General features: G+C 42.5%; 1 protein-coding gene across 3 annotated transcripts in view; it reads left to right on the top strand.

Moving 5' to 3' along the window:
• The first annotated feature begins 3,136 nt into the window (after window positions 1-3,136).
• Window positions 3,137-27,269, top strand: part of hipk3b (homeodomain interacting protein kinase 3b) — a 39,639-nt gene continuing 15,506 nt past the window's right edge. For all 3 annotated transcript variants that reach the window (XM_054731877.2, XM_015952800.3, XM_070554784.1), the window contains exons 1-3: window positions 3,137-3,505; window positions 18,040-19,351; window positions 25,689-25,812. In XM_054731877.2, coding sequence (XP_054587852.2) covers window positions 18,042-19,351; window positions 25,689-25,812 — 1,434 coding nt within the window. In that variant the 5' untranslated portion in view covers window positions 3,137-3,505; window positions 18,040-18,041. The remainder of the gene's footprint in view (window positions 3,506-18,039; window positions 19,352-25,688; window positions 25,813-27,269) is intronic.

Consider the following 27,269-nt stretch of genomic DNA (forward strand, 5'->3'; position numbering starts at 1 on the left):
GGACAAGAGGTGTTCACACCTCCCTTCCAGCTGAACAGACCTGGTGGTTTGTTTTTAAAGGTGGGGACAGATGAAGATCAACGAAGATAAATGTTCTTTGGTAAATTCAATTACAGCTGGTCTCTCAGACCACATGGGTTTATGAAAATCATTTTTTAGCTGTTTCTATCAGCTGTGATTTAACATGTTTCAGCTGCTTTTACTTAATAATCTGCATTCATGTTTTTGCACATGTCTGAGCATAATATTATTATCGTCGTCATCTTCCTCCGCTTATCCGGGTCCGGGTCGCGGGGGCAGCATCCCAACTAGGGAGCTCCAGACCGTCCTCTCCCCGGCCACCTCCACCAGCTCCTCCGGCAGGACCCCAAGGCGTTCCCGGACCAGATTGGAGATGTAACCTCTCCAACGTGTCCTGGGTCGACCCGGGGGCCTCCTGCTGGCATGACATGCCCGAAACACCTCCCCGGGGAGGCGTCCAGGAGGCATCCTGACCAGATGCCCAAACCACCTCAACTGACTCCTTTCGATCCGGAGGAGCAGCGGTTCTACTTCGAGTCCCTCCCGAATGTCCGAGCTCCTCACCCGATCTCTGACGCTGAGCCCGGCCACCCTACGGAGGAAACTCATTTTGGCCGCTTGTATCCGTGATCTCGTTCTTTCGGTCATTACCCAAAACTCTTGACCATAGGTGAGGATTGGGAAGTAGATCGACCGGTAAATCGAGAGCCTGGCTTTCTGGCTCAGCTCCCTCTTCACCACAACAGATCGGCTCAGCGTCCACATCACTGCAGACGCCGAACCAATCCGCCTGTCGATCTCCCGATCCCTCCTACCCTCACTCGTGAACAAGACCCCAAGATACTTAAACTCCTCCACTTGAGGTAGGACCTCTCTCCCGATCCGGAGTTGGCAAGCCATCCTTTTCCGGTCGAGAACCATGGTCTCAGATTTGGAGGTGCTGATCCTCATCCCAGCCGCTTCACACTCGGCTGCGAACTTACCCAGCAAGAGCTGAAGGTCAGAGCCAGATGAAGCTAGGAGGACCACATCATCCGCAAAAAGCAGAGACGAGATTCTCCTGCCACCAAACTCGACACACTCCACACCACGGCTGCGCCTAGAAATTCTGTCCATAAAGGTAATGAACAGAACCGGTGACGAAGGGCAGCCCTGGCGGAGTCCAACCCTCACTGGGGACAGGTCTGACTTACTACCGGCTATGCGGACCAAACTCACGCTCCTCTGGTAAAGGGACTGAATGGCCCTTAACAGAAAGCCACCCACCCCATACTCCTGGAGCGTCCCCCACAGGGTGCCCCTGGGGACACGGTCATAAGCCTTCTCCAAATCCACAAAACACATGTGTATTGGTTGGGCAAACTCCCATGCCCCCTCCATCACCCTTGCAAGGGTATAGAGCTGGCCCACAGTTCCACGGCTAGGACGAGAACCACATTGTTCCTCCTCAATCTGAGATTCAACTATCGATCGGACCCTCCTCTCCAGCACCTTGGAGTAGACCTTTCCAGGGAGGCTGAGGAGTGTGATCCCCGTATAGTTGGAACACACCCTCAGGTCACCCTTCTTAAAGATGGGGACCACCACCCTGGTCTGCCACTCCACAGGAACTGCCCCCGATGACCACGCAATGTTGTAGAGACGTGTCAACCATGACAGCCCTACAACATCCATAGCCTTGAGATACCCAGGACAAATCTCATCCACCCTCGGGGCTCCACCGCTGTGTAGTTGTTTGACTACCTCAGCATCTTCTGCCCCCGAGATTGGACAGTCCATCTTCCCCTGCCATCTGATCCAACTCACCACCAGGTGGTGATCAGTTGACAGCTCCGCTCCTCTCTTCACCCTGGTGTCCAAAACATACGACAGCAGGTCAGATGATACGACTACAAAGTCTATCATCAACCTGCGACCTTGGCTGCCCTGGTACCAAGTGTACCGATGGGCATCCTTATGTTCGAACAGGGTGTTCGTTATGGCCAAACTGCGGCTTGCACAGAAGTCCAATAACGAAACATCACTCGAGTTCAGATCAGGCAGGCCGTTCCTCCCAATCACACCCCTCCAGGTCAAGCTGTCATTGCCCACGTGAGCATTGAAGTCCCCCAGCAGGACAATGGAGTCCCCTGATGGAGCACTATCTAGCACTTGTCCCATGGACTCCAAAAGGGTGGGTACTCTGAACTGATATTTGGCCCATAAGCACAAACAACAGTCAGGACCCGTTCCCCAACCCGAAGGCGCAGAGAAGCTACCCTCTCGTCCCCCGGGGTAAACCCCAACACACAGGCAGAGAGTCTTGGGGCTAACAAAAAGCCAACCCCAGCCCTCCGCCTCTCACCTGGAGCAACTCCAGCAAAGGAGAGTGTCCAACCCCTCTCAAGGACTTGGGTTATAATAATAATAATAATAATAATAATAATAATAATAATAATAATAATAATAATAATAATAATAATAATAATAATTTTGGATTAGACATATGTCTGTAAGGCAAAGTGTTATTTTCCCGAATATCACATCCTGTTTTAAACCATATAATGACTGTGATCCAGCAACAAACTAAGAAGTGTTAATATGTGGTTTATTTAATTTTGAGGTGATTGAACTTCTTTTCTAGACTTTTTGAAGTTTTTGAACCTGAGTTTTCTCTATCTTAACTTAAATAGCAGAAATAGTTTTTTACACATACAACATTCATTACAAACATGATTACTTTCAAATCAGTCTGACAATGAAAACAGTGATTGGGCTGTAAAAGAAGGCTAAATACAGCACGGTGTTAAGTCTGCAAGCATTATTTCAAACTTCAAAGCACTTTGTCAAGTGCAAAATATTTACGAGGGTGATTTTATTACAATATTTGTAACATAACAGGCACATTGGAAAAATGTGTTTACTAAAATTATAATTTTATCTACATTTGCATAAATATATTGCACACTCTTTTGGAAAATCGGATCCATTTTAAATTGTGTTTATTATTTAATCAGTTATTAAGCAGTAGTTCACAGACTGATGCCATTTAAAAAAGAAATAATCCCATGTGAATCATGTGTTCGTGCTCTTTGGTTGATTACTAAGGTCTGAGCGATGCCGTCAGTTCACAAACATTTGCTTCCAGTTGCTGCTTGAAAAAAGGGACATGCAAGAGGCTGGCAGGGCCGCGGAGCCACACGTCTAGACAGCGGAAACCAGCACCCTTTCCGAGATGGGCAGCGGCGCCCAAAGAGAAAGGACGAGAATTTGAACATTACAGCTACAAAACATGCTCGGTGTGTTGCTCTTGGACGTCCAAATGGAAGAGTTATTCCATGTTTGAAATGTGGGAGATGGTGGCGTTAACGAGCGCGAGCTCTCCCTTCCTGTCGTCTAGGACAAGATGGCAGCAGTGCAGGCGAACTGTGTGTGGTATGGATTTATAAGTCCATAGCATGCTCAGAGAAGCCCTGGATTTGACTTAAAACGACTCTATGTGAAGGTGAGTGATGGACCGATAGCTGGGGATATTTATATCTGTTGAGCTAAACCCACGGAACCACAGTTTGTATGTGACGTATTACTGAGTCATAACTTAGCCATAAACTTAGCTAGCGACCGTTTGGTTGTTTGAAATTTGTTTGCAAACGTGAGCCAGCTATGTCACCACTTTGAGTAATTAGTTTACTCATTGATAAGTATTTTTCTGTACTGCCACACACCGCAGGACAGCGATGGTGACAACCAAGTGGTGTCACCGCGAGCAGTTTGATGTAGTACCTAACCATTACTTTGGTTATTTGTTTTCGTTACTTATCATAGTTCCGTTAACCATTTCCACCATTAACATACCATTTAAGGACAATATGGATTCAGTGGTAAGTTTTTTTTATTTGTCAATACCGGTCACAGTAAGAGACCAAAAACAGGCGATACTAAACCTAACAGGGCTTAGATCTAAAAAAAAAAAAACCTACTTAACTGTAGTTAAAAAAAAGATGTAAGTGAAGCATAGCCTCTAATACTGCATTGTTGCAGTAAAACCTAGCCTGAAGTAATGCGTTTCTTGGAGCACTTTCCTGTAACCCTAGTAGGTTATGCTATTTTCATCCAGTTTTAATTTTAATACACCACTTCTTCCTTGTAGCTAATTTAATACACCACTTCTTCCTTGTAGCTAACCAATCAATCTTGATTATTTTCGGACTTTAACCTTAGTAACTGCCCAGTTAGTATGTCGATGGTTAGAACACAAACATTAAAACAAACAAGTGACTGCTCAACCAGACCTCCACCAGTAACAAAATACACACAGGTGCTCACACTTTATAAACAATGTAACCTTACACTATTCATTTATATTTATTTAAATATATAAAATTCTCATTGGGATATAAATTTCATTTTTCCAAGAGATACCTGATCAAGACGGCAGTGAGAATACTATAAATATAACAGAGCATAACAGGAACATATGCAAATAATTAACCACACCATGTGCTACAACGTGGACGCAAGAACCAACATCAAAAAACAGTTACACTGCTCAAGAGAAAACCTTTTGTTTACCAGTTCTTTAAAAATCGATAGAATGTATTAAAAAAAGACTTCTAATGTTGTGTTATTGAAACGTGCTTGAACTTGATTCAAACTGTAAAATGATATTTGAGGGCTAGCTGGAATTTTCTAAAGACACTTTCTGGCAGGAAATGAGCTGTGGCCTCATGGAAAATGTTGGTCAGTGTTATAAAGGCCTAATTGTTTTTCATTTCGCACATTAAATGCACGACTTCTCAACTTGCAGTTTTATAAATACTTTGGATAAACAAAATCACATTTTCCCCCAACTTTAAGATAACAAAGGTATGTTTAAATAACAAGTTATACATAGCTAAAATGTTAAGATTATCTCAAAAACATTTGCCACATGTTTTGTGTTTAATAAAGAGCTGTGTAATTTTAGTGTGTTTTTTTTTTATATGCTCAGATTTTTTTCCAAAATAAGCATAATTGTTGAAAATATGGTCTGCAAAACAGCCATTTGTTTCTCGGTAGCCACGTTTAAGCTCCTGGTCCCCTTAACACTTAGGCCTAGTCCACACGTAGCCGGGGTTTTTTAAAAACGAATATCCGCCCCTCCAAAAACTTGCATCCACACCACCGCGTTTTAAAAACAAACTGTCCACACGTACCCGCATAAATACGTTGTTAAGGACATGCCAGACCAGTAGGCGGCAGTACTTCCCCCGTTCTTAACCTCGTCCTTCGTCTGGTCTTCCGCAAGGAGCAGTAATTCCGCTTGCAAAAACAAACAAACAAGCAGAAAGCGCTTGGACAATTGATGGATCGGGTAGTGACAGAGCGCAGCTCTGAAGGCTTCCATGATGCCGGCTAGTGTAAACACAGGTCGCACACGTGATGTCAGCATTTTTTGTCGCGGAAAGTGACGCTGCGGACCTTAAAACTCCGGTTTTGTCCGTCCACACGCAGACACCCAAAACGGAGAAAACGCAGATCTTCACTTTGGCCGGAGTTTTTAAAAAGATCCGTTTTCGTGTGAAAAAACTCCGTTTTCGTGTGGATGACAGGCCAAAACGTAGAAAAATATCTACGTTTTGGCAGATCCCCGGCTACGTGTGGACAGGGCCTTAATGTTAATACTTGAGCAGGCTTTACTACTTACATTGTACTTTCCCCAGTTTGCATCTATTATGGACGGTTGGAACCTCTTAGTCATCTTTGTAGCTTTGTGGCAAACCTAAGGGTTTGCACCCAACTGAGTATGATGAATGGCTGCAAACAAACCAGAATGAGTTTTTGGGAAAACTATCATGATAAGCTGGTGTAGTGTGGGTTTGTAGCTCATGCCACAAAAGCTATATATAAGCCCAATACAGTATAGAGTTTACAACACACTGTATCGTATTCTACAGTTGACATCACCGCTGCTGGTGGCTGCTGGCTGCTAATGCTAGACAAACAAACCGCATTTACCAGTTTAAAATACACGGACAAAAATGATTGGATGTTGATAAAAACCCAACAGACATCATATTCAAACATTTATGCTCAGTTACTCATGACTCAGTATTCTAAGTTATTTTTTAATCATAAATTGTTATTTGTGTCACTACGTTTTACATACCACCTCTGTTCAAAAGCCTTTTTCATCCACGTTTGGATGCAGTTGGGCTGAGTCGTGCAGCTGGACTCCTTTGTTTACACCTCTGTCTCTTGGATAACTCCACATCTGAGAACGTTGCTAGTAACAGCTCATTATTCTCGGGCGTAGGACCTTTCCCACTGGCAAAATGTATGTAACAAACTTATGCGTACTCTGTGATCTGCTCCTCACTCTGAAAATGTGGTCTTCCACACAAGTATTGCTGTCATCTTTGCTTTTTCTCTTTGGCCTTGTCCATTTTCTTTCCAACTGTTTCATGTGGTTGTGCCCCTGACCCGGCTTTGGCAAATGGATAAAAAAAAAATCACCTCTGACGTCTGATCTGGGTATCAGGAGTCAGATTGGCACCACCCCTAACAGCGGTGCATAGTTTGTTCATGTTTGAACATCTTTGGGAGATGAAACTACAACTTTTGAGACGAGCGGAGCAACTCAGACCCACAGACACCCATGCAAAGTGTTTGTTTGTCTAGGGCTACATCACACAGTGCATTGCAACGTTACATCACAATCTATTTTTAGCAGTTGTAGCTATTACAGCAATTTTTTCAGTAATGTGTTCATATGTGAGAGATTATTTAATGTTTATTTTGAAATCGATGAAGTGAAACAACACAATCTCCATCTGTGTTCTTGGTGTGTCAGTCTGTGTCGTCATCAGAGCTTCGCAGATCATCTTGAAAGCTTGTTTGTGGGTGTTGTATTTCAGTTTGTCTGGCTTGGTATCAGCTACTGATGCATGTTTGAAAGATATTAAAAAGCCAAATATTGTGGTACTTCTATTTTCAGTGCATGGATAAAATATTAACTTCTTCATGAATTGACACTTTCACGCAGGCAACAAACTCAACAGAAACACAGAATAACTAAATTATCTAAAGGTTTTTCTGTAGGTTTTGCATGTGGCTAAAAGCCTTCTGTTTTTCAATACATTTTTATTTAAAACAGTTGAGACTCAGACTATACCACGTCCTACCAAATACAGTAAAACTGTTATAACTTTGTTATTCAAAAAATGTAATCTCGCTGTATCAATAGCATTTATATATTTACTTTCTTCAGTGTGCACATCAAGACACTGAGCGAAGAAAAATGCTGTTTCAGCATGCTATTTAAGTTCCTAAAGCTGAAGCTGTTCTAATAAAATGAAAGTGGTTTGGCTACGGAGTTCCTACATAACACAATACCTTACAACATATGCATGAAAACAGTAGAAACACAACAAACCTGTTTAACAAAATGAGGACGAAACAATGTAGAGTACAGTCAGGCCTTATGAGAAAGCGATAAAAGAAGCTGGTTATGTGTCATCGAAATGAATGACTCAACAAAACATGCAAAACTTTCCAAGAATAACATAGTGCTTGGCTGCTGATTTGGGGCCATTGCAGCATCACATTCACACAGTTATTATGCACAGTGGTAAAATAAAAGTAGAAAACTAAAGATGGAAATACTTTTTAAATTGTTTTCTTTAAATATTTAGCTGATACTTTAGGGTATTTTAACCACTTTTATTGATACTTCAATAAAGAAAATTTGATGAGGAAGTAATTGTATTTAATTTGTACCATATGTCAACAAATGTCCAACTGTTACAGTGTTTTAACAGTGCATTACTTGTTGTGAAGACTAGCCTAGTGAGACACTTTTTGCGTGACTTTCGTCACCACCCCCTCCTTATTCTGCTCTCCCCAGGATTCACTGATTTCTCTCTTTCCTATTCACTCTCTCTCTCTCTCTTTCTTAGCATTTTTTAATCACAATTGTCTATTTTGCATATTTGAAACATATTTTTGATGATTTATTTAAAAGATTTTTTATATTAAAATTTTTTTTTTGTGAAGCATCTTGTTATTTTTTTTCTTGAGAGGCTTCTTTCTTTTCTTGTGAATGTTATTTTTTGTAGAAAAAGCCAGACATTTTAAACTTCACATATTTCAAGCCATTAAAAGACAAAAATTCTGTGAAAAAAAAAAACCAAGATCACATGCTTCGAAAATGGATGGCCTTTCATCAAAAGTATGAAACATTAGGTTCACAAGAAATGGAGAAAGCACCACAGTGTGTATTCAGGTTATGATCCAAGATAACCCTTACGTATTACTATGACCATGGGGAAGTCATTGAATTTAATTGGGAGTAAAGTAGATTTCCACCAGCATAGCTACCATTTAACTTAATTATCTGAACACACACTGGATAAATGCATGACAACAAAATGTCGTACATTCTGCTTTCCTGATCATCTGACCAAAGTGTGATTACCTAATGCGCCTGCTTAAATTTGCTGTAGTACGGCAGACATTTATAATATAAATAGAGCGAGCAACACATAAATTAACTTTTTTTTGCTGATAACCTGTATAGATGAGTGTCTAATAGTGCTGTACACATGTGCAATCTTCATTTCGGCACTTTAGTGCCACTTACTTTAAATGTAATATTTCAGCCCAAAACCGTAATTATATCTCCAGGTTAAAACTCTGCTCCACACTCATTTAGAATCAGCCACAGCAGATTGCTGTAAAGCTGCAGGGTGACGCTGTCTGTACAGTACTACATGCCTGCGCAGCACTGGACTCCTACAGAGTCTTGCTGCACCTCTACCTGGCTCAACCACTCACCTGCTGATATGACTCGTTGACGCTCAGTGCCACTCGCCTCCTTGACCCCAAAATTCCACTATCTCCACTCCGCTGCGCTCCGCTCCGGCACGAACTCCGCAGCAAAAACGGTCCCGTTGTAGTCAATCAGAGCTGTCCCACTACTACGGCCGTGCGGCGCAGTGCGCCGCCCGCTTTTCCGCCATCCGGCAAAAATAGGATCGATTCTATTTTTGCCGGACGCCGGAGCACCTCCGCAGTCAATGGACAGAAATCACAACCGCCCAACAGGAAAGGGAGCAAGCACAGCTTCCGTTATTTCACAATAAATCGATAAAATGTGTTTTTTTGTTTCATATGCACAGGTTTAACAACTTTTAACAACTATCAATGGCGGTTGAACTTTAAATGCACAAAAATAAGCCATAAATACAGTTTCTTCTATCAAAGTAGTCACACTTTGTTGATCCAAACACTGCTGATCTCTCAACACAAATGATGGGCAGATTAGGGCTGTCGCGGTTGAGGAATTCCCCCTGCGGTGATTCAGGGTGGCTTAATATTGCGGTATGCGATATTATTGCAGTCCTTTTTTTTATTGCAGTACTATCTAAACATAATGTTTACACATTTAAAAAAGGTTAAAAATTGCCGTGCCTTCTTTTATAACGCTTTACTGAATGCAGATCAAAGGGCAGTAACAACACAGATCGCAGTAACGTTTGTTTCTCCGACAGTCAGAGTCCGACTGAACTTAAAAACAACAAAATTCAGGAGAAGGTTAAACTTTTAAATGCAAATTTGGCTGCAGCATCTAACAAATAAGAAACAAGTCCCCATTTTGTTTAGTTGTTTAAAATCAAGCATAAAAAATTACATGTACCGGGCGCGCGCGCGCCGGGGGGCGGGCGCACTATCATTTCACTTTCACACACACGAATGACGGTGATTTATAGCTCGGTCACGTCCTTGTTACCCACAAGGAAAACCAGCATGTTAACCATATACGGTTTGAGAGAGGATCTGAGAGGGGGGGCAACATTTCCAGCAACACTGAAAACCCTCTCGGATGGTGCGCTCGTTGCACTTACCCCAAATTCCACTACCTCCGCTCCCCTCCGCTCCGGTCCGACCCCGCTCGCTTCCGAACTCAACTTGCGTGCGACTCTGGCGAGCAAAGGGAATCTCTCCGCTCCACCATGTCAGGGGGGTTCTTTAGGGTGGATGCATTCCTCCTGCAGGTAGCGAGTGAGCTCCAGCTCGGCTCAATCTCTCTTCGGTACGGTTGCAGAAGCAGTGCTTGTCCGGGACTTCAGGAGGTCTCCGAGCGTTTATTATTTATCTATTTTTTGCCGCTGGTGGCAGCTCCGTCTCGGCCAAGGACTCTGGCTGCGCAGCAGCTGACGTACTGAAAACCAAAGCGCTCCCAAAGGAGCGAAGTAACGTTTCGTTTTGATACCAGTGCAGCCATCCTTCTCAACATGCATCATTGAGTTGAACCAAGTTCAGTAATCGCGGTGGCCCATGATGCAGCGCGGTGGGCTTCTTCATATCGCGATATTTCATTTTTGCGGTTACCGCGACAGCCCTAGGGCAGATTAAACAGTTCTTTTTGATGCTTCTCCCACACAACGGGTGTTTGGATCTAACTTCTGCATTTATTGCTCGGACTGTATCGCAACATCTCTAAAATCCTGTGCATGCCTGTTTGCGCACATCAGGTCTCCGCACAGGAGCGGAGCCGTTGTAGAGCGGGTATAGTATAATTTGAGTTCAGAAGCGAGCGGCAGCGGAAAGCAGGGGTGGAGCGGAGCGGAGATAGTCGAATTTTGGGGTAAGACAAACAACCTCCTCCCCTTTTTTCTAATAAACAGGAAATCCTCCTTCCTGCAGTCAGTGTCTGTGTCTGCTCTTCTCCTGAGCAGTGAGTCTGCTGTTTGTGTGTGCTCATGTGCAAGGGCGCGTGCTTGTTAATGACTTTTTTTCTGACTGAGAAACTCTGAGAGCGAATGCAAGGGTGTTGAGTGGGGTGCTGCCAATCAGTGCCGCACTCTCAATCCTCCTGGCAATGCCTTTTTCCCAGGTATTCAGGAAGTCTGGTTGAAATAAATCTCCATCTATGCCTTGACTTCCACTTTAAGCTGTGATGATCCAAAAAGAAAAAAAAACAATGCAATATGACCACAAATACTTTTGATTGTAGAAAGTAGAATAGTTTAAATATAGTTCTTATTTTAGCTATTTCTATCTCCCATTCATTCTGTAAACATGTGCATCAAAACAAAAGAATCTCCTAAACATGTTGAGATTGTTTGTCTGACCCTGCCACACACACACACACGCGCGCGCGCGCGCGCGCGCACGCACACACACACACACACACACACACACACACACACACACACACACACACACACACACACACACACACACACACACACCTTTACCACAATGAAATTACTGAAGTCTGTTTTCCTCTCATTTGTCATTTCTGTGTCATCTGTTGTTCAATTTTTGGTGTGTGTGTTCAGTTCTAGTTGATCTGGGTCAACAATGTTACTGCGACCCATTTCTTAAAAGTATACCATATTTTCCGGACTATAAGTCGCACTTTTTTTCATAGTCTGGCCGGTCCTGCAACATACTCCGGCGACTTATATACCAAATTATGTAGGCTATACCGCGCTGCTGCGGGCCGGCTCCGGAACAGGAATGAGCTCCCCTGTCTCGCAGGGAATAAAAACACACAGCCATCACCTGTTGGAGCCTGTGGTGCACCGTTACGCACCTGATCTGGCCCAGGAGTGAGCTCCCCTGACCCGCAGAGAACTAGAAACACACAGCCATCACCTGCTGGAGACTGTGGCGCGCAGCTGCGGGCTGGATCCGACCCAGGTTTCAGCTCACCTGCCCCGCAGGGAATTAAAAACACACAGCCATCACCTGCTGGAGACTGTGGCGCGCTCGCGTTGTTTATTCTGTTATTGTTACCGGTACTTGTCTTGCAATGTGAAACGCTTGGTCTCAGATTTTGTAAGAAAAATAATAAAATTTCCCCCCAAAATGTGACTTATAGTCCAGTGCAACTTATATATGTTTTTTCTTCTTCATTATACATTTTATGGCTGGTGCGACTTATACTCTGGAGCGACTTATAGTCCGGAAAATACGGTAGTTTTGCTGTAAAAGTTCTGGAGTTGTGATGGATGTGAAGCTATGCCCCATGGCTGGTCTAGTTTTTCATACAAGTATCAGCAGCAGAAGCTATTTATTTCCCCTTTAAATCGATAAAAACTGTCTACATCACATCCTCAAGTCAGACTCGTCTTCTGTACTCGTTCATCTTCACTTAATTTCTTTTTTGTAGACAGTAAGGTTGTAGATATCCGGTAGCTAGAATCCTCACACCCTAGTCAATCAGCACTGGGTATTAATGTTGAATTATTCCTGTTATAGTTCTGTTACCATTTTCACAGTTAGTGTGACTCAGCTAACATCTTCCCTTATTTTCCAAAAGTAAATTTTCAAAATTTTTTAAGTAGATTTAGGACCTTTGTAAAGGTTATTATACAACAGTAACATGTACTGTTTTTCTAAGTCATGGGCTGCTGAGTCTAAAGAATATTTGTATAGGAACTTTCATTTGCTGAGCCTTTATTTTTGACTGCTTTGCAGTGAATTGAATGTAACTTGTAATTATTTTTGTGCGACCCGCAAATCTTTTGCTTAAACTACTGGTTGGAACCTACTTTCAATCCAAAAGTCACTGTGGAGCAGTCCTTTTAAACCGTGGCCCTGTCTGTGTCCAAAGCATTGTCTATTTGCCTAATACCGGGGGTGGGGGGAGAAGAAAACGGCAGCAGCGATAATTGACTGATGGTCCCCTGGGCATGTCTGGCCCACAAAGCATTACATTATTAATGCATTACCTTTAAACAAATAGTACAATTTAGTTCCAAGCAAAGAGATTTTCTTCAGAAATAGTTTCAGTGCTAAACCAGGTCCAGTGGTGAAGCCCATTTTAATTAATTCTTTATATAAAAGCAAAGGACCAAAACATTTTTTGTTGTTGACAGTTTTAGCACCGAGACGACTGGCTATCAACATAAATTCACTATCTGGATTTTCATTTATTGATCTGCGTGGGTCGTTATTGGGTCTTACTTTGATCGGCAGCGGCATAAACATAACACCGTGGTAGACATGCTAATTTATGCTTAGTGTTCCTGCCCTGCAGCTGCAGAAGTAACCCTAGACCTAATGAAAGTTTTAAAAGCATATGTTTACTGACCAGAGCATAGGGAGACTCTTACTGACAGCAACACCCAACTTAAGGACCAAAAGAAAACCAGCTCTTGCCTGTTTTAGAATAATAACCACAATCCTCCTCTCTCTGACGTTGACAGTCAGATGGATACCTGTGTGCAAACATGCACAAACATCAGTACAAAACAGTACTGCTGTAGAACACTATAACCTCTTTCTAACATCTAATTTAACTCTAGGTGTGCTGTCTGTGGTGTTTTTCTGTCCAACTCATCTTCGCCGACTGATGGGATTTCTGTCAAAAACCATGCAGAAAAATTAAAAGTAGTTTAATCTGTGTGAAACAGAAAATGAAAAATTGACACAGGCTGAATGTTAGCTTGTATAACTACAATAATTATTTGTTATGTCATTTTTTAGCATGGCTTGGAAAATTTGTATCATTTATAAAAATGAACGAAGCAGCCTCGTGTGTATTTGTGCATTTAGAGATTGAGAATACCTTATCATGCTGCTCAGAATAGAGGGATGGTTCATGGTGCTGGTGTTAACACAAGTGGGCTCATCAGGAATGTTTATTTTGGGATGCTCTTTAGAACGATTAACAGCTCAGTAAATATAGTTCTGTTTATGTAATACTGATTTAAATATGTAAATCTTTGATGTCTAGCAGCTTATATATAATTGAATATATCCAAGATTGTAAGTATCTTTAATAATAAATTCCTGTGGAGTTCTTTTCAAAATATTTGATCCTTTCCATGAACACAAAGTTCTTTTCCATCCTCAAAACCCTCACAAAAATTACAGGGGAAGAGAGAATAAACCATGCCTTGAGTAATTGGACACGTGGGCCTGATGATGATTTCATACTTTGTTTTACTCTCTTTGTCTATTATTCTCTCTCCATTGGTTGCCTAGAAACCTGCTGTAGGATGCACAAAAGTGGCAGGAATGGGTCAGGCAAACCTTTTAAGAAGTTAGTCATCTGCTATGTGGAGGTGTTGGTTGGATTGCAGTTAGTTGGACAGAATGGTGAAGGTGTTTTGATGCAATCCACTTTGCTCTGGTTCCGTCATCCTCTTCATAGCAGATAAAACAAGAAATGTGCAGGATTTACTAAACCATTCTTGATTCCAATTATTTCAAAAGGCAGGGTCCAAAAAACTTAACATGCTCTAAATGAACCAGCTTACCATAAGTCCTACATGATGAAATAGTCCGAACTTCTCCAGTTCTGTGAACAACAACATTACCTTGTTTTAGAGAAAAACATATTTTTGCTAAAACTTGCAGCGCAATCAGCGTGTTTATTTCTGACACCAACTTCTAAGCTTCCTACTCACGACCCATGTTTTAGAATTAAAGAAGCCTCTTGGATGAGAGGCCAAACATCGTCATTGTCGTTGTCTTCCTCCGCTTATCCGGGTCTGGGTCGCAGGGGCAGCATCACAACTAGGGAGCTCCAGACCATCCTCTCCCCAGTCACCTCCACCAGTTCCTCCGGCAGGACCCCAAGGTGTTCCCGGACCAAATTGGAGATGTAACCTCTCCAACGTGTCCTGGGTCGACCCGGGGGCCTCCTGCCGGTGGGACATGCCCGAAACACCTCCCCAGGGAGGCGTCCAGGAGGCTTCCTGACCAGATGCCCAAACCACCTCAACTGACTCCTTTCGATCCAGAGGGGCAGCGGTTCTACTCCGAGTCCTTCCCGAATGTCCGAGCCCCTATCTCTAAGGCTGAGCCTGGCTACCCTACGGAAGAAACTCATTTCGGCCGCTTTTATTCGCGATTTTGTTCTTTCGGTCATTACCCAAAGCTCATGACCATAGGTGAGGATTGGGACGTAGATCGACCGGTAAATCGAAAGCCTGGCTTTCTGGCTCAGCTCCCTCGTCACCACGACAGATTGGCTCAGCGTCTGCATCACTGCAGACGCTGAACCATTCCGCCTGTCGATCTCCGGATCCCTCCTATCCTCACTCGTGAACAAGACCCTGAGATACTTAAACTCCTCCACTTGAGGTAGGACCTCTCTCCCGACCCGGAGCTGGCAAACCACCCTTTCTCGGTCGAGAACCATGGTCTCAGATTTGGAGGTGCTGATCCTCATCCCAGCTGCTTCACACTCGGCCGTGAACCTACCCAGCAAGAGCTGAAGGTCAGAGCTGGATGAAGCTAGGAGGACCACATCATCCGCAAAAAGCAGAGACGAGATTCTCCTGCCACCAAACTCGACACACACCACACCACGACTGCGCCTAGAAATTCTGTCCATAATTGTTAGGAACAGAACCGGTGGCAAAGGGCAGCCCTGGCTGAGTCCAACCCTCACCGGGAACAGGTCCGACTTACTACCGGCTATGCGGACCAAACTCAAGCTCCTATGGTAAAGGGACTGAATGGCCCTTAACAAAAGGCCAGGAAGACCCCATACTCCTGGAGCGGCCAAACATCTTAAAGATAATCAGAAAAGTCCTGTTGTTTACAATTAAAACTCTCAGGATTATGTCCAGGATGACTAAGAATCTACATCAGTGGCCCTCAACTAAATTTTTCAAGGGCAGAAGTTTTTTTTCCCAGCAGACACTGTGAAAGCCAGATGCTCTTCTAAAATAAACTTAAAGTGCTATTGTATCTTAATTTAGTAATATTTAAAATGGCTTTGTTTTCCATCTAAATAATTTTGATTGAAGTTTTAGTCGTGTTACATGAATTTTGCTGCTAAATTTCAAAGTCCCCCAATTGGGGGCATTAGGGCCCAAAAGTTTGAGGGGCTGGGTCTTGCAGGCTGGATGTGGCTTGTGGACTGCCAGTCGAGGTTCACTGATCTACACTGTTGTGTTGCAGCACAAAGTTGCAACGATTCAGTCAACAGGAAAACTTTCACATTAGCATCGGCTCCACTCTGCCTGGACCGGGTTTGAAGTGTTCTCATTTAGGTAGCCTTGGATTTTCCCGCACGCAACCGGATGGCTTTTCCCGAGGCCTTCTGCCTGGAGCCAAACAGGGCAGACACACCCACTGCCGGCTGATTGGCCAGCTCAAAATTACGCGTACCATTAGAGGGAGCCTCCGATTGGCAGATAGAATCAGCCCATGGGTGCTTCCCGCACGTGTGATTCATTGTCATTAAAGCTTGGTTTATGCTTGACGCATTCACTTTCCGTGCGGTGATGCGGCTCGCGGATGGAACACGCTTCACAACTCGCAGCGTTTATGGTTCGTGCGGCTCGTCTCTGTGGTGAGCCAATATTCTCCCAAACTGAACGGTGCAGCATGGAGCTCTACAGCATGCATCCAACACTACATCATAGTAGAAGTAGAAATTACTGTTTACAACATGGCATTCCAGCATTTTTAACAGCGTCCTCATCTTTTCCGACTGTGCGAGCTATTTCTCTCCAAGAATTATTAACATGTTGATCATGGTGATCTCTGAGTGCTGAATCATACAAATGTCTGTGTTTACGAACCTCTGCCATACTAGTTCTTGCCGGTCTGCCATGTTTTTCCGCGTCCGTCCGTCCGCGTGGTTAGAAATTTTCCGAGGTGCGCGTTGCGGAAATTTTAAGCCGTGCGGAGACGCGGTGGAGGGGCGTGGTTGTTAAAATCACGCAAAATGACGCAACTTTTCCGCGCGGAGCCGTGCGGACCTGGCGGACGCGTCAAGCATAAACCAACCTTTACGGGCCTCTGACTGAAGCCATTTTACTCTGTCTCTCACTGCTGTGGGGAGCGCGCACACACACAGTGCTGCCAGACACAGCAGAGCAGGATGCAAAATCAGAGTCAGTGAGTCTTTAAAAGCAAGACTACTCCGACCGCTTTTGTTTAATAATGGAGACACGGCAGACTTCTCCGCGCCCTTTCGCCCCGCCCACATGCTAGGAGATGTGCTCATGACATAATGCTAAATTACTTCCTGCATTCCTAAGGCAGAGTGGAAAGAACGCGGCCAGGCTGGGGCGGGCGGAGTGGAGTGTAGCCGATGCTAAGTGGCATAAGTGTAGCTGCTATCAGTAGCAATAAAACATCAAAAGCTCTTAACAGAATAAATAGTGCAGAAAAGCAAAAAAATAACCTCACAACTTTGCGTGTTGTGAGATGTATGATTATTAGATTAATTTACTTATATTACCCGTAGAGGTTCTGAGTGGGCGGAACCCAGTGTCATCCACCACAGAGAAAGGCTGCTCATCTAGCACCATGACTTCAATTATTTTACAGGTTATTTGCTCAGCCTTCTGATCAGAATTTGCATATCATGTTTTGTTCCCATGGAGATCGTCCAATTATGATCGGCGACTGAAGCCATGCTTTACAGGACTACCACAGTCCGCACATTTTCCGCGATTGAACGGTAATGCAAACATTTCCAGCGCATTCTTTTTTGTTGCTATTCATCAGCATCTTCTTCTGGTCAGCAGACTGGGAATCAAAACTATGAATAAAAAAAAAAATGGAACATTCCGGGAAACACTGACAACTAGTCCTGGTTACAATCGATTCTCAATGCCCTACCCTACTTCCATTTTGCCTTACAGCTTGTAAATATTACAGTATATCTTTATTTTTCATGTTTTTTTTTTTGCACTCATCAATTGGTCTTTTTCACCTCATATAATAAGTAGGACGTTTAGCTACAAACAACAGCATTGGAATGTAATCATGTAAGAGAAGTTAAAATCATAAAATGGAAACTGCTGTCTACTGTGACTTCTCATAACTTAACCCCCCTCAGAACTTGAGCAAACAACTACAGGAAAAGACCCTGGGAAAGCAGGAAAGTAGTTTTTTTTTTTACAGATGATGTAACTGCAAAGCACTTTTGTATTGCATAAGTTGCTTTATAGTTCTACTGCCAGACCTGAATGTGCTTTGACCTTGTTTGCCTTTTTAATGACATCATTTTGTGTAGCAGAAGGCCGGCATTAATTTCTGTCTTTAATAACACTTTGCTTTATTCTCTCTCTGCAGGTATGGCCTCACAAGTCTTGGTCTACCCACCACACATTTATCAAACCCAGACAAGTGCCTTTAGCAGTGTGAAGAAACTCAAAGTCGAGCCCAGCAGCTGTGTGTACCATGAGAGGGCACACCCGCGGACTTATCTGAACAGCAGAACCCTTGGCATTGTTCACCCAACTAAACAAGCCTGCTCGTTTGTGAATCGAGACTTGGCAGTGGGCCTGAAAGTACGTGGAGGACAGCAGTACCCAGTGCAGACAGTGGTGGTTCGTGGTGTGCAAAGACAACACCCCGGTAAAAGAGGCGGGGGAGCAGGCCCACTTGTGGCCCAGGGGCAACCGGAGGCAGGGGCTGTCCACTCGCAGGGCAAGGAGCAGCAGCATCAGACAGTTGAAGAAAGTGGGAGCAGCAGTGGATCAACAGGAGCAGGAGGAGGGGGAAGGGGAGAGGGCTGCAGTGGAGGAGTTGAAGGAGGAGGAGGAGGGGAGGAGGGTGACAGAGAGGAGAACTGTGAAGGTTTGAACTCCGCTGACAGCTCTCAGAGATGTGGGCTGAAACGTAAAAGTGAGGAGCTGGATAACCGAGGGAGCACCATGCAGATTGTGGAGGAACTGTCAATGTTGCCCGCCATGTTGCAAACGACGAATGTGGGGAATGCAGCCGTAACAGCACCGGCGGCTGTTGGGGCTGGAGGAGGCCCCTCCAAACAGGGTGTAGGACACGGAGGTGTAGGTGTTACAGGAGGTACAGGAGGAGGGGATGGGGACTATCAGGTAGTACAGCATGAAGTCCTGTGTTCCATGAAGAATACTTATGAAGTTCTGGATTTTCTGGGGCGTGGCACATTCGGTCAGGTAGTCAAGTGCTGGAAGAGGGGAACAGGTGAGGTAGTGGCCGTGAAGATCCTGAAGAACCATCCTTCATATGCCCGGCAGGGGCAAATAGAGGTTGGGATCCTCGCTCGTCTGAGCGGAGAGAACGCAGATGAGCACAACTTGGTGCGAGCCTTTGAATGCTTCCAGCACCGCAGCCACACTTGCCTAGTATTTGAGATGCTTGAGCAGAACCTGTATGATTTCCTGAAACAGAGTAAGTTCAGCCCGCTCCCTCTAAAAGTGATCAGACCTATACTACAGCAAGTAGCCACAGCTCTGAAGAAGTTGAAGAGCATGGGTCTAATACACGCAGACCTGAAGCCGGAGAACATAATGCTGGTGGACCCAGTGAGGCAGCCCTACAGGGTGAAGGTGATTGACTTTGGCTCAGCCAGTCACGTATCCAAAGCAGTGTGTTCAACGTACCTCCAGTCTCGGTACTATAGGTGAGTAAAAGAGAGGAGTTTAGACAGTTTCAGACTTGTGACTGTTACAATTAGGTTCAATGGGACTTCCTGTTAAAAAACACTGAACTTTCATACATATCATCCTGACAAATTTTAGATAAACAAAATCCAACTTTGCAACCTGATTAATCATGCCTTCAGAGCTTGTGAAAAAGATTTAAAACAAGTGCATATTTCCTTTTTTGCTTCGACGATGTGTGTCATTAGTAGGGAGTTGCAACAACTACAGGTGCTGACATATTTTGACAGAATTGTCCCCAAAAAGTAGACAAAAGCGTGGATAAGCTGATTATTTTTTTAAACTGATGCTTTTAGAGAGTGGACACAGTTGTATCTGACACAAAAGCCCTGATACAGGACCTGGGCTATGACATGGCAGTAAAAACATATATTTTTTGTCTTTTAAAGAAAGTTTAAATGTTCTTGGATGTGGAAAATCTGGCTTTGGTAATTTAACTGATAAAAACAGCTGTTGTGATGGAGATAAAATAAAAATAAAATGTCTAATTTCCAGGAACAAGGTGATGTTTGAAGCGAGTCAGCGGCACACACACTAATATAATGCGATAGCTAACCGTGTCAGTCTGTTCCTATTTTACCAGTGTTATCTTTTATGTTACAGTAAACGCTGTGAAGTCAGCTCAGCTCTAAAGCAGAAGTATCAGATTTTATCCTATCAAACAGACGGGTGCTTTAGATTGTGGGAAAGGTTGACGGGCATACATTGCAACACATTTGAATAACTCAGATTGTCAACACACTACAGCTGTGAATCAGCATACTTAACATGGTATTCATACTTGCAATGGAAATCAGTGCAAAAACCATTTGCATTAGCTTAATTTGCATTAGCTGCAGATCTTCCCGTTCATTTATAGAGTAGACTGAGCTTTATTTGAACTCTCTTTTTGTGTCAAAAGTGGAAAATACTTGTCATTCACAGTTTATTATCTTATTCTCTTTTAATCTCAAGCTTTCTTCAGAAGTCTTTTAGCATTGCTGTAAATGCATTTATTTCAGGAAGTCGCTCAAAATAGAACCATCATATCTTTATGTGGGGGGAGGAAGTGAACACAGCAGCTGCCACAGTTTGTCGACTCTCAGCCTCAACTACCGGTGACCAGCAGTTTCTCACAAGTCTTGCATGGCGTCCAAGTGAAGTGCACCACAGGTTTTACTGCATGTCTCAGCTCTAAGTTGGGTTGGGGTGGAAGATAATGGTTCCACATGAACATGTAAATTTTAAAATTTAGTCTCTTAAATTTATGAAAAATAATATACCAAAATAGACATTTATTTCTCAAGGAAAATTCAGTCACATTTAATAATCTTTATGTTGTAATGTGGTGGTCTAGATAGAGTTGTGTTGCCGAGGCTGGAAGTGAAGGGTCGACGAAAATAGCTGATGGGACGCTGGCCAGTGTGGCTCAACTTCTATAGATGGTGAACCACATGGGTAGCCAAAATATAAAAAAGGATCACTCAAAAGACTCGAGAGCTCAGACTTACTCTCTCAAGCTCAACTGGCTCAGCAGTGTCATCTGTTTTGGTCTTATTTAAAAAAAAAACCCTAGCAAAACATTTGTTGAGATTGAATTTGCCAAAGCGTTTTTCTTTCAAAAAGTAAAGTTTAGAATTTTGGCTGAGCTACAAAAATAATCAGTTTGCAAGTATTAAATGGTACATATGTACTGATAGTATTTTTTATTGTAATTTAGTTTAAGCCATCAAAATGCACAAGTAAATAAAAAATATTAGATTTGCAGGGTGAATACAGGCAGATGTAAAAACTGATTTGATTTATGTGACCCATTTACGTTTTTCCCTACTGTAATAACGACAAAACGTTTGCACAAATGGGAGTGGGTTAACTTTTCTTTGAAAAGTAGGCCTGCGAGCAAGTAATCCCCCAGACAGAATAACTATTTAGCATTTTGTTTTGAGGGAACTTGTAGGTGAACAAACATCCTCTTTATGAGTTGTGTACATTTAAGAAAGACTGAGTTCTTGTTTTTCTTTTAAATTAATTGGTTACTCAGTGAAGTTGCATGGCACTTTTGGAATTTCACCTTGAAACTCTTATCAGCAAGCATTATAAATTACAAATATGTTTTTTATTACTTGTCATTTGTGAGATGTAGACATTAATGTCGTGCCTTTCCCCTCAAATTAATGTCCTCATTAATTACTAAGTAATATTGATCAGTGTAAAATTATTCCTTTAAACATTGCTTTATGTCTGAAAATGTATTTGTAGACACTACAGCATTGTTTTCAAACGTATGCTGTAAATGTAGACAACCAGATGAATAGTTTATGTGGTCATAACAAGCATCGAAGCAGGTGTCTTTTGTTAACCATCAACACAAAGTCGATTTTCAACCAAAACTGGAAAACAAACCGTTCAAAGCACCGACTCCATGTCAGCACACCGAGACGCTTACACATGTAAAAGGTGTCTCAGGTTTTGTAGCCTTAATTGAAGGTCTGGACAGATCAGAGTGCACGTGTTTCATTGTCTGTTTGCCAAGCGGCCTTTGTTTTCCACTTAATAATTCAGGATGGCCAGAAAGTGTGTGGAATTACAGTTCCTGGAAGAACCATGAAGCAAGGCTCCACTTTCTGATTATGAAGCCGCCATGTTCTCAGTCTCTCTTTGTGACTGAGCTTAGGTCGACACAAGTTTCTCCGAATCTAAATTTAATTTAAAACAGTGTAGGCATGCATGGACAATGCCCAGCTATTGATATGTTTGCCTCTCTTGTTTGCTCTTCTGTGCACACTCCCTCGCTTTGAGGACAGCACAGGGTGGATCACAGGTCTATTTCTGGACTTTGAGATAATGTCCATGAATAAAAAATAAGAAGATAACTTATCTTGTCCACCATGGCGGTTATAGCAAATAAAGATTCATGGAAGTACAAATATTCACAAAGAATAAATCGCTAATTTAGTCAACCAGAAGAGGGTTGTGTTCTTACACACATTCACTGGCTGAGATTTTGAGTGCATGGGAATACCTAGCATTGCTTTTATTTTTGACATATCTAGTTCATGAGAGCTCATTTCTGCTGCCCCAAAGCAACTGGGGACATGCTGGAAGTCAACAGTGTCCAATTTATTAAACATGAAGTCAGAAAATGCAGCCAGGGGCAGATAAACATGGGTTTTGTGATAAAAGAACAAACTTGTTTACAATATTTGACTTGTTCTTCTAACCTTTAAGGACTACAGCTTTATGCATACATTAGGCTGGGATCCCTCTGGGATTAATAAAGTATTGATTGATTGATATCATCATGCCTGTGTTGGTTAAACAAACACAGAAACAAGAGAAAATAGCAAAACAGAGGTATGATGGGAAGAAGCTGAGCAAAGGAAAAAGCAACATGTGGCAATAAAAGCAGGATGTACCTTTAATTGTTACAGCTAGTTTAGGTTTATTTTCAAATTAAACCTCACTGTTTCTGTTTCTGTGTGTGCATACCTGCAGTGTCTTTGCTGTTAAAGCTGTGCTCACTAACCATTGTGGATTAGGGGTTTTAGGTCCTGAAGCTGGAGTTATTGTGAGACAATGACTTGTTTTCACAGCTAGCCTCTGCTTTATTAACGTCTGTTTTGTTTAAATACAGCTAAAGACAGATTAAAGTACTAGAAGTGAGCACTAAACTGGAATATCATTTGATATGGAAGAACTGAGACTACAATCAAGAGATGCAAAAAGTTCCCCTTTTTTTCTCTTTTCATTGACTGAAAACATTTCACACAAAGCACATGATGTTATACACAAACCTTTTGAGGTTATGAGGAGAAAGTGATATTGCGTAGAACAAACATCTCATTCTCAGTCATTAATTTTTTACAGTCAGCCGACTTGATAAGCATCTTTTTGTCTTGTGACGTGGTGAAAACGCATTTGCTTTCACTCTAAAGTATCAGTCCGGCTGTAATAAATAGACAGTAAAAGTGCAGTGATGTTGCTTTCATCTGAATGTGCTCTGAGTGGTCATAAAACCTGAATTGGTTTTGACTGAATAACTGCCTACTGAAGTGCACCTTTGAGGCATCAAGTCGTTACACATTAAAACACGAACTTTTGTTAAACTTGACTGACAAAAGTCTTCTTTCGTCATCTACTCGGTCCTGTTTTATCACATAAGCCTGTCACGCCTGCACTCGACAAAGACAGGAAACAAGTCCATCATGTGGCTTTTTGTCGTATTTGCCTGCCTGCTCGGTTGTTCCTGCACGTGGTGCTGAAGTCACGAGGCTGCTGCTTCACTGGTATTCTCTGGCTCCAGAGCTCGCATGTCACATCCTCGGGATGGAAAACGGGTTTGGTTTCACTGAACAGTAGTGAGGCTTTACTTGGGTTGATTAAGATGGAGCTGTGCAACCATGGCAACACTACTGTCTCTTCAGACAGTATGAGAGAGACCTGCTGTTTTCTGTTTTGTTCTTTCTATTCAATGTTTTTAAATTGTCCGTCTGGCATCAATACTGTTCTTTCAGTTGGGAAAAACAAGATACAAACAAGACTAAACAAGACTAGGAAAAAAGTCATGAACTTTCAATCTAGAAATGCCTTAAAGTGTAAAATAATGATTTTAAGACACTGGCTCCATCATGTCTCTCCCTCCAGCAGGATCCCATTCAAAAATACTCAGTGGTTCTCATGAGATACTAAATCAATACAAATTTTCCACAAGTCATTATGATGTCTTGAGCCACATTAACTCCTTCTGATCGAAAGTCTGGCCTTCAAAGTGGCACTTTTACAAACCAGTAATTATACTTAATGTACATTTTGACTATTTGTTTTATTAAAGCTGCTTTAGTGAATTTACAGAACAAGCTAGGGTTTGAACGCAAACATGGTCACGGAACATTCACCCCTCCCCTCGGGTGTCTTCCCTCAGATGCTTTTGCCGGAACCGGAGCCCGTATTTCATTTCCATTTATTTTTCTCCTAATTTGCCATCGTAGCTTTAGATACTAAATAAATTGGTGCAAAGTAGAAAAGATTTTCCTTACTTGTAAGTGTGCTAAACTGACTGATGTAAACAAATCCAAATTAGTGATGGAAAGTTTCTAGTAATCCAACAAAGTCCTGTTTGGAAATTAAACAACACTTGTTGAGTGTCACATTGTCAAGGTCCACCTACACACACACACACACACACACACACACACACACACACACACACATGCCACATATCTCTGTCACAGAGATAACTAAGAAATGTACAAAATGATTGTGCTATTCTCTTTTATAGAGACCCGGATTTCAAAACTGGCAAAATATATAAAATAGAAATTAGAATTGTTCAATTGACTCACCTAGGTGTTAGTTTTTTGTTTTATTTATGGAGTAAAGACCTCAATACACTCTGCATTCATCACATCATGGGTTTCTGAGCTTTCAGTGATATGTTTTGTGTGCACAGACGCACAGCACCAATACTGAAGAAAGGTTGTTGTTTAACCAGCCAAGTTAGTGCCAAGTCTGAACAGGGCCTAAGACTCTGGGTAGACAAGTGAATTTACTCCAAATACTTGTAAAGGTTTGCCCTGCTCCACTTGGAGGTCATTCCTGGACAGAGGCTTTTAGCAACATAAGACCTCTGAATTCTTCACACTTTCTGAGCTCTTGGCATTTCTGAAGGCCTTGTGATGTTCTAAACAAACTTCCTCACAACCATCAATCTTGCGCCTCCATTAGCCATTCCTGCTATGATACAGTACAAGAGTGTATGTTATGAAGTAACACTGAGCCAGGAAGTAAATGAACTAGTAGCTGTGCTTTCTTTCTGTCAAATTAGAGCGGAAAGAACAGCCTGTCAAAGCTGTGATCCCAGCCTGACTGACCTGGTAACCCACTGGCACAGCATGCTCACACTTGGCACTGTACAGCACAAACAACACTGGCCTACGAGTCATTTGGCTCCATTGTGCAATCCTATCTAATTAGCTGTCTTCAGTAATTCCTCAACACTGGCGTTTAATTGATCAAGACATCAACACTGTTTTTCTGAGTAAAAAAACAAAAACAAGAATTAGCAGTGAAAATATTCTGGGGGAAACAAATGGTGTGTAGATTTCATATTTGTGGATTAAAAACTCCTTTTTTTTCTTACAGAACATTTTTTTGTGTAGGTTTTTTGCTCTGTGATTTAATATTTGGAGATTGGCTTTTTTAAGGGATGACAAAGTCTGTATTTCTGAAGTACTTGTTGAGTTGGTCTAATGATAAAATGTCATAGTTGTATTTTCTGTAGATAAACAGTTTATGCTGTATTTTTTACCCGTTCCACAGGGCTCCAGAGATTATTTTGGGACTACAGTTTTGTGAAGCCATAGACATGTGGTCCCTAGGCTGCGTGATGGCAGAACTTTTTCTGGGCTGGCCTCTTTACCCTGGGGCCCTGGAGTACGACCAGGTAACCCCCCACACCCATCTCTGCATTTTACAGGATTTAAGTGTTTTCTCATCCCAGCACAAAGCTCCTTTCATTCTTGTCTCACAGGTTTTAATGTGACTCAACATCTACTTTTCTATTCATTTTCCGTGATTCAGTTTCAATGTGGAAACTGTTTTTTTCAGGGCCTTAATGGGTTTTAAGTGGACTTTCCCTTCTTTTAAGTTATCTCCCGATTCTTATTCTCCCTTTTCCATCCCACACATCTTTATACAGTCTTTATTTCTCATGTCTTTCCTTTTCTTCTTCACTTTTCATTCCCCTTTATACTGTCTAATTTTGGCGATGCCACAATAAAAGTTGGTTTGTTTTTGTTTATGTGCTGCCTTTAGTTAACCCACTCTTGAAGTTTCTGTAATAAACAAATCACTGCTATGTTTTCTAAACAGAATATTTCAAAGTGAAATGCTGATAGAAAGAAAGAAATATTTTGTGCATAATTACACACTAAAACAAAGTTTATAAAATAGATAATTTAAGCAATGAAGAGTTAAACTGAATTACAGTAATACAAATTTAGCCGAGTGTGAACTGGTTCTTCTGTGACGTACCCGCCCTGAGGATTGTGTCAGCTGGTGTGCCTTACAGTAAGCAGAAGTGCATATTCTAGTGATTGATGGCGTGTCTATTAAAAGCTGTTGGATGCCCCCCTCACCCTCACCTTCCAGCAAAGTCCTGATTGCATCTTCCTCAGACTCGACTGATCTGGGCTTCTGCTGAGCGTCTTTCCCCATCGGAGGGTTCCGTACACTCGAAGGCTGCCAATAGAATCTCAGTCCGATCCTCTTCTGTCGCTTGCAGCATCCTACACCACAGCATTCAGCACCTCTGCTCACTGCACTCAAAGCACTGTATTTTTATGCCCCGGCATCATTTTTCACCCCTGCACATAACTGCGACACAAGAGATAACTCAACATCTCCGAAGGAGATTTGACTTGAGCGCTGTGGCAGCGGTCTAAAGATGATTAATCTGCTTTTGTAGAAGAAGGTCGGCACATTGCAAAGCTGCTTCAGAAATGTCCTGGGTGGTTTGAATCATCTCAGCGTTTTAGAGGGCTGCTTAGCTTTGATAAGAGGAGGATGGACCCCACCATCTGAAAATGTTTGGAGGTTTGCTGTGGACTAACTTAATACACATGGAAACTTTGTTTGACTGCCTCCTTAGTGCTCTTAAAGTTCCTGCCCATGAGAAGTGGACAGATACTTTCCTCCTCTCTTTTATAGCGTCATTCTTGTGTTGATCCCTCTTGTAGCACATGGGTGGTCAGATGCTACAAGAACATACAAATTAAGAACTATCAACTGTCAAAGAGCAATTAGTTATTTGAAAAAATGTCAATATGCATACACAGACCTTCTCAGTGGCCTAGTGGTAGAGTGTCTGCCCTGGGTCTGGGAGATTGGGGTTTAAATCCC

This window comes from Nothobranchius furzeri, chromosome 9, assembly GCF_043380555.1.
Source record: "Nothobranchius furzeri strain GRZ-AD chromosome 9, NfurGRZ-RIMD1, whole genome shotgun sequence".
NCBI lineage: Eukaryota > Metazoa > Chordata > Actinopteri > Cyprinodontiformes > Nothobranchiidae > Nothobranchius > Nothobranchius furzeri.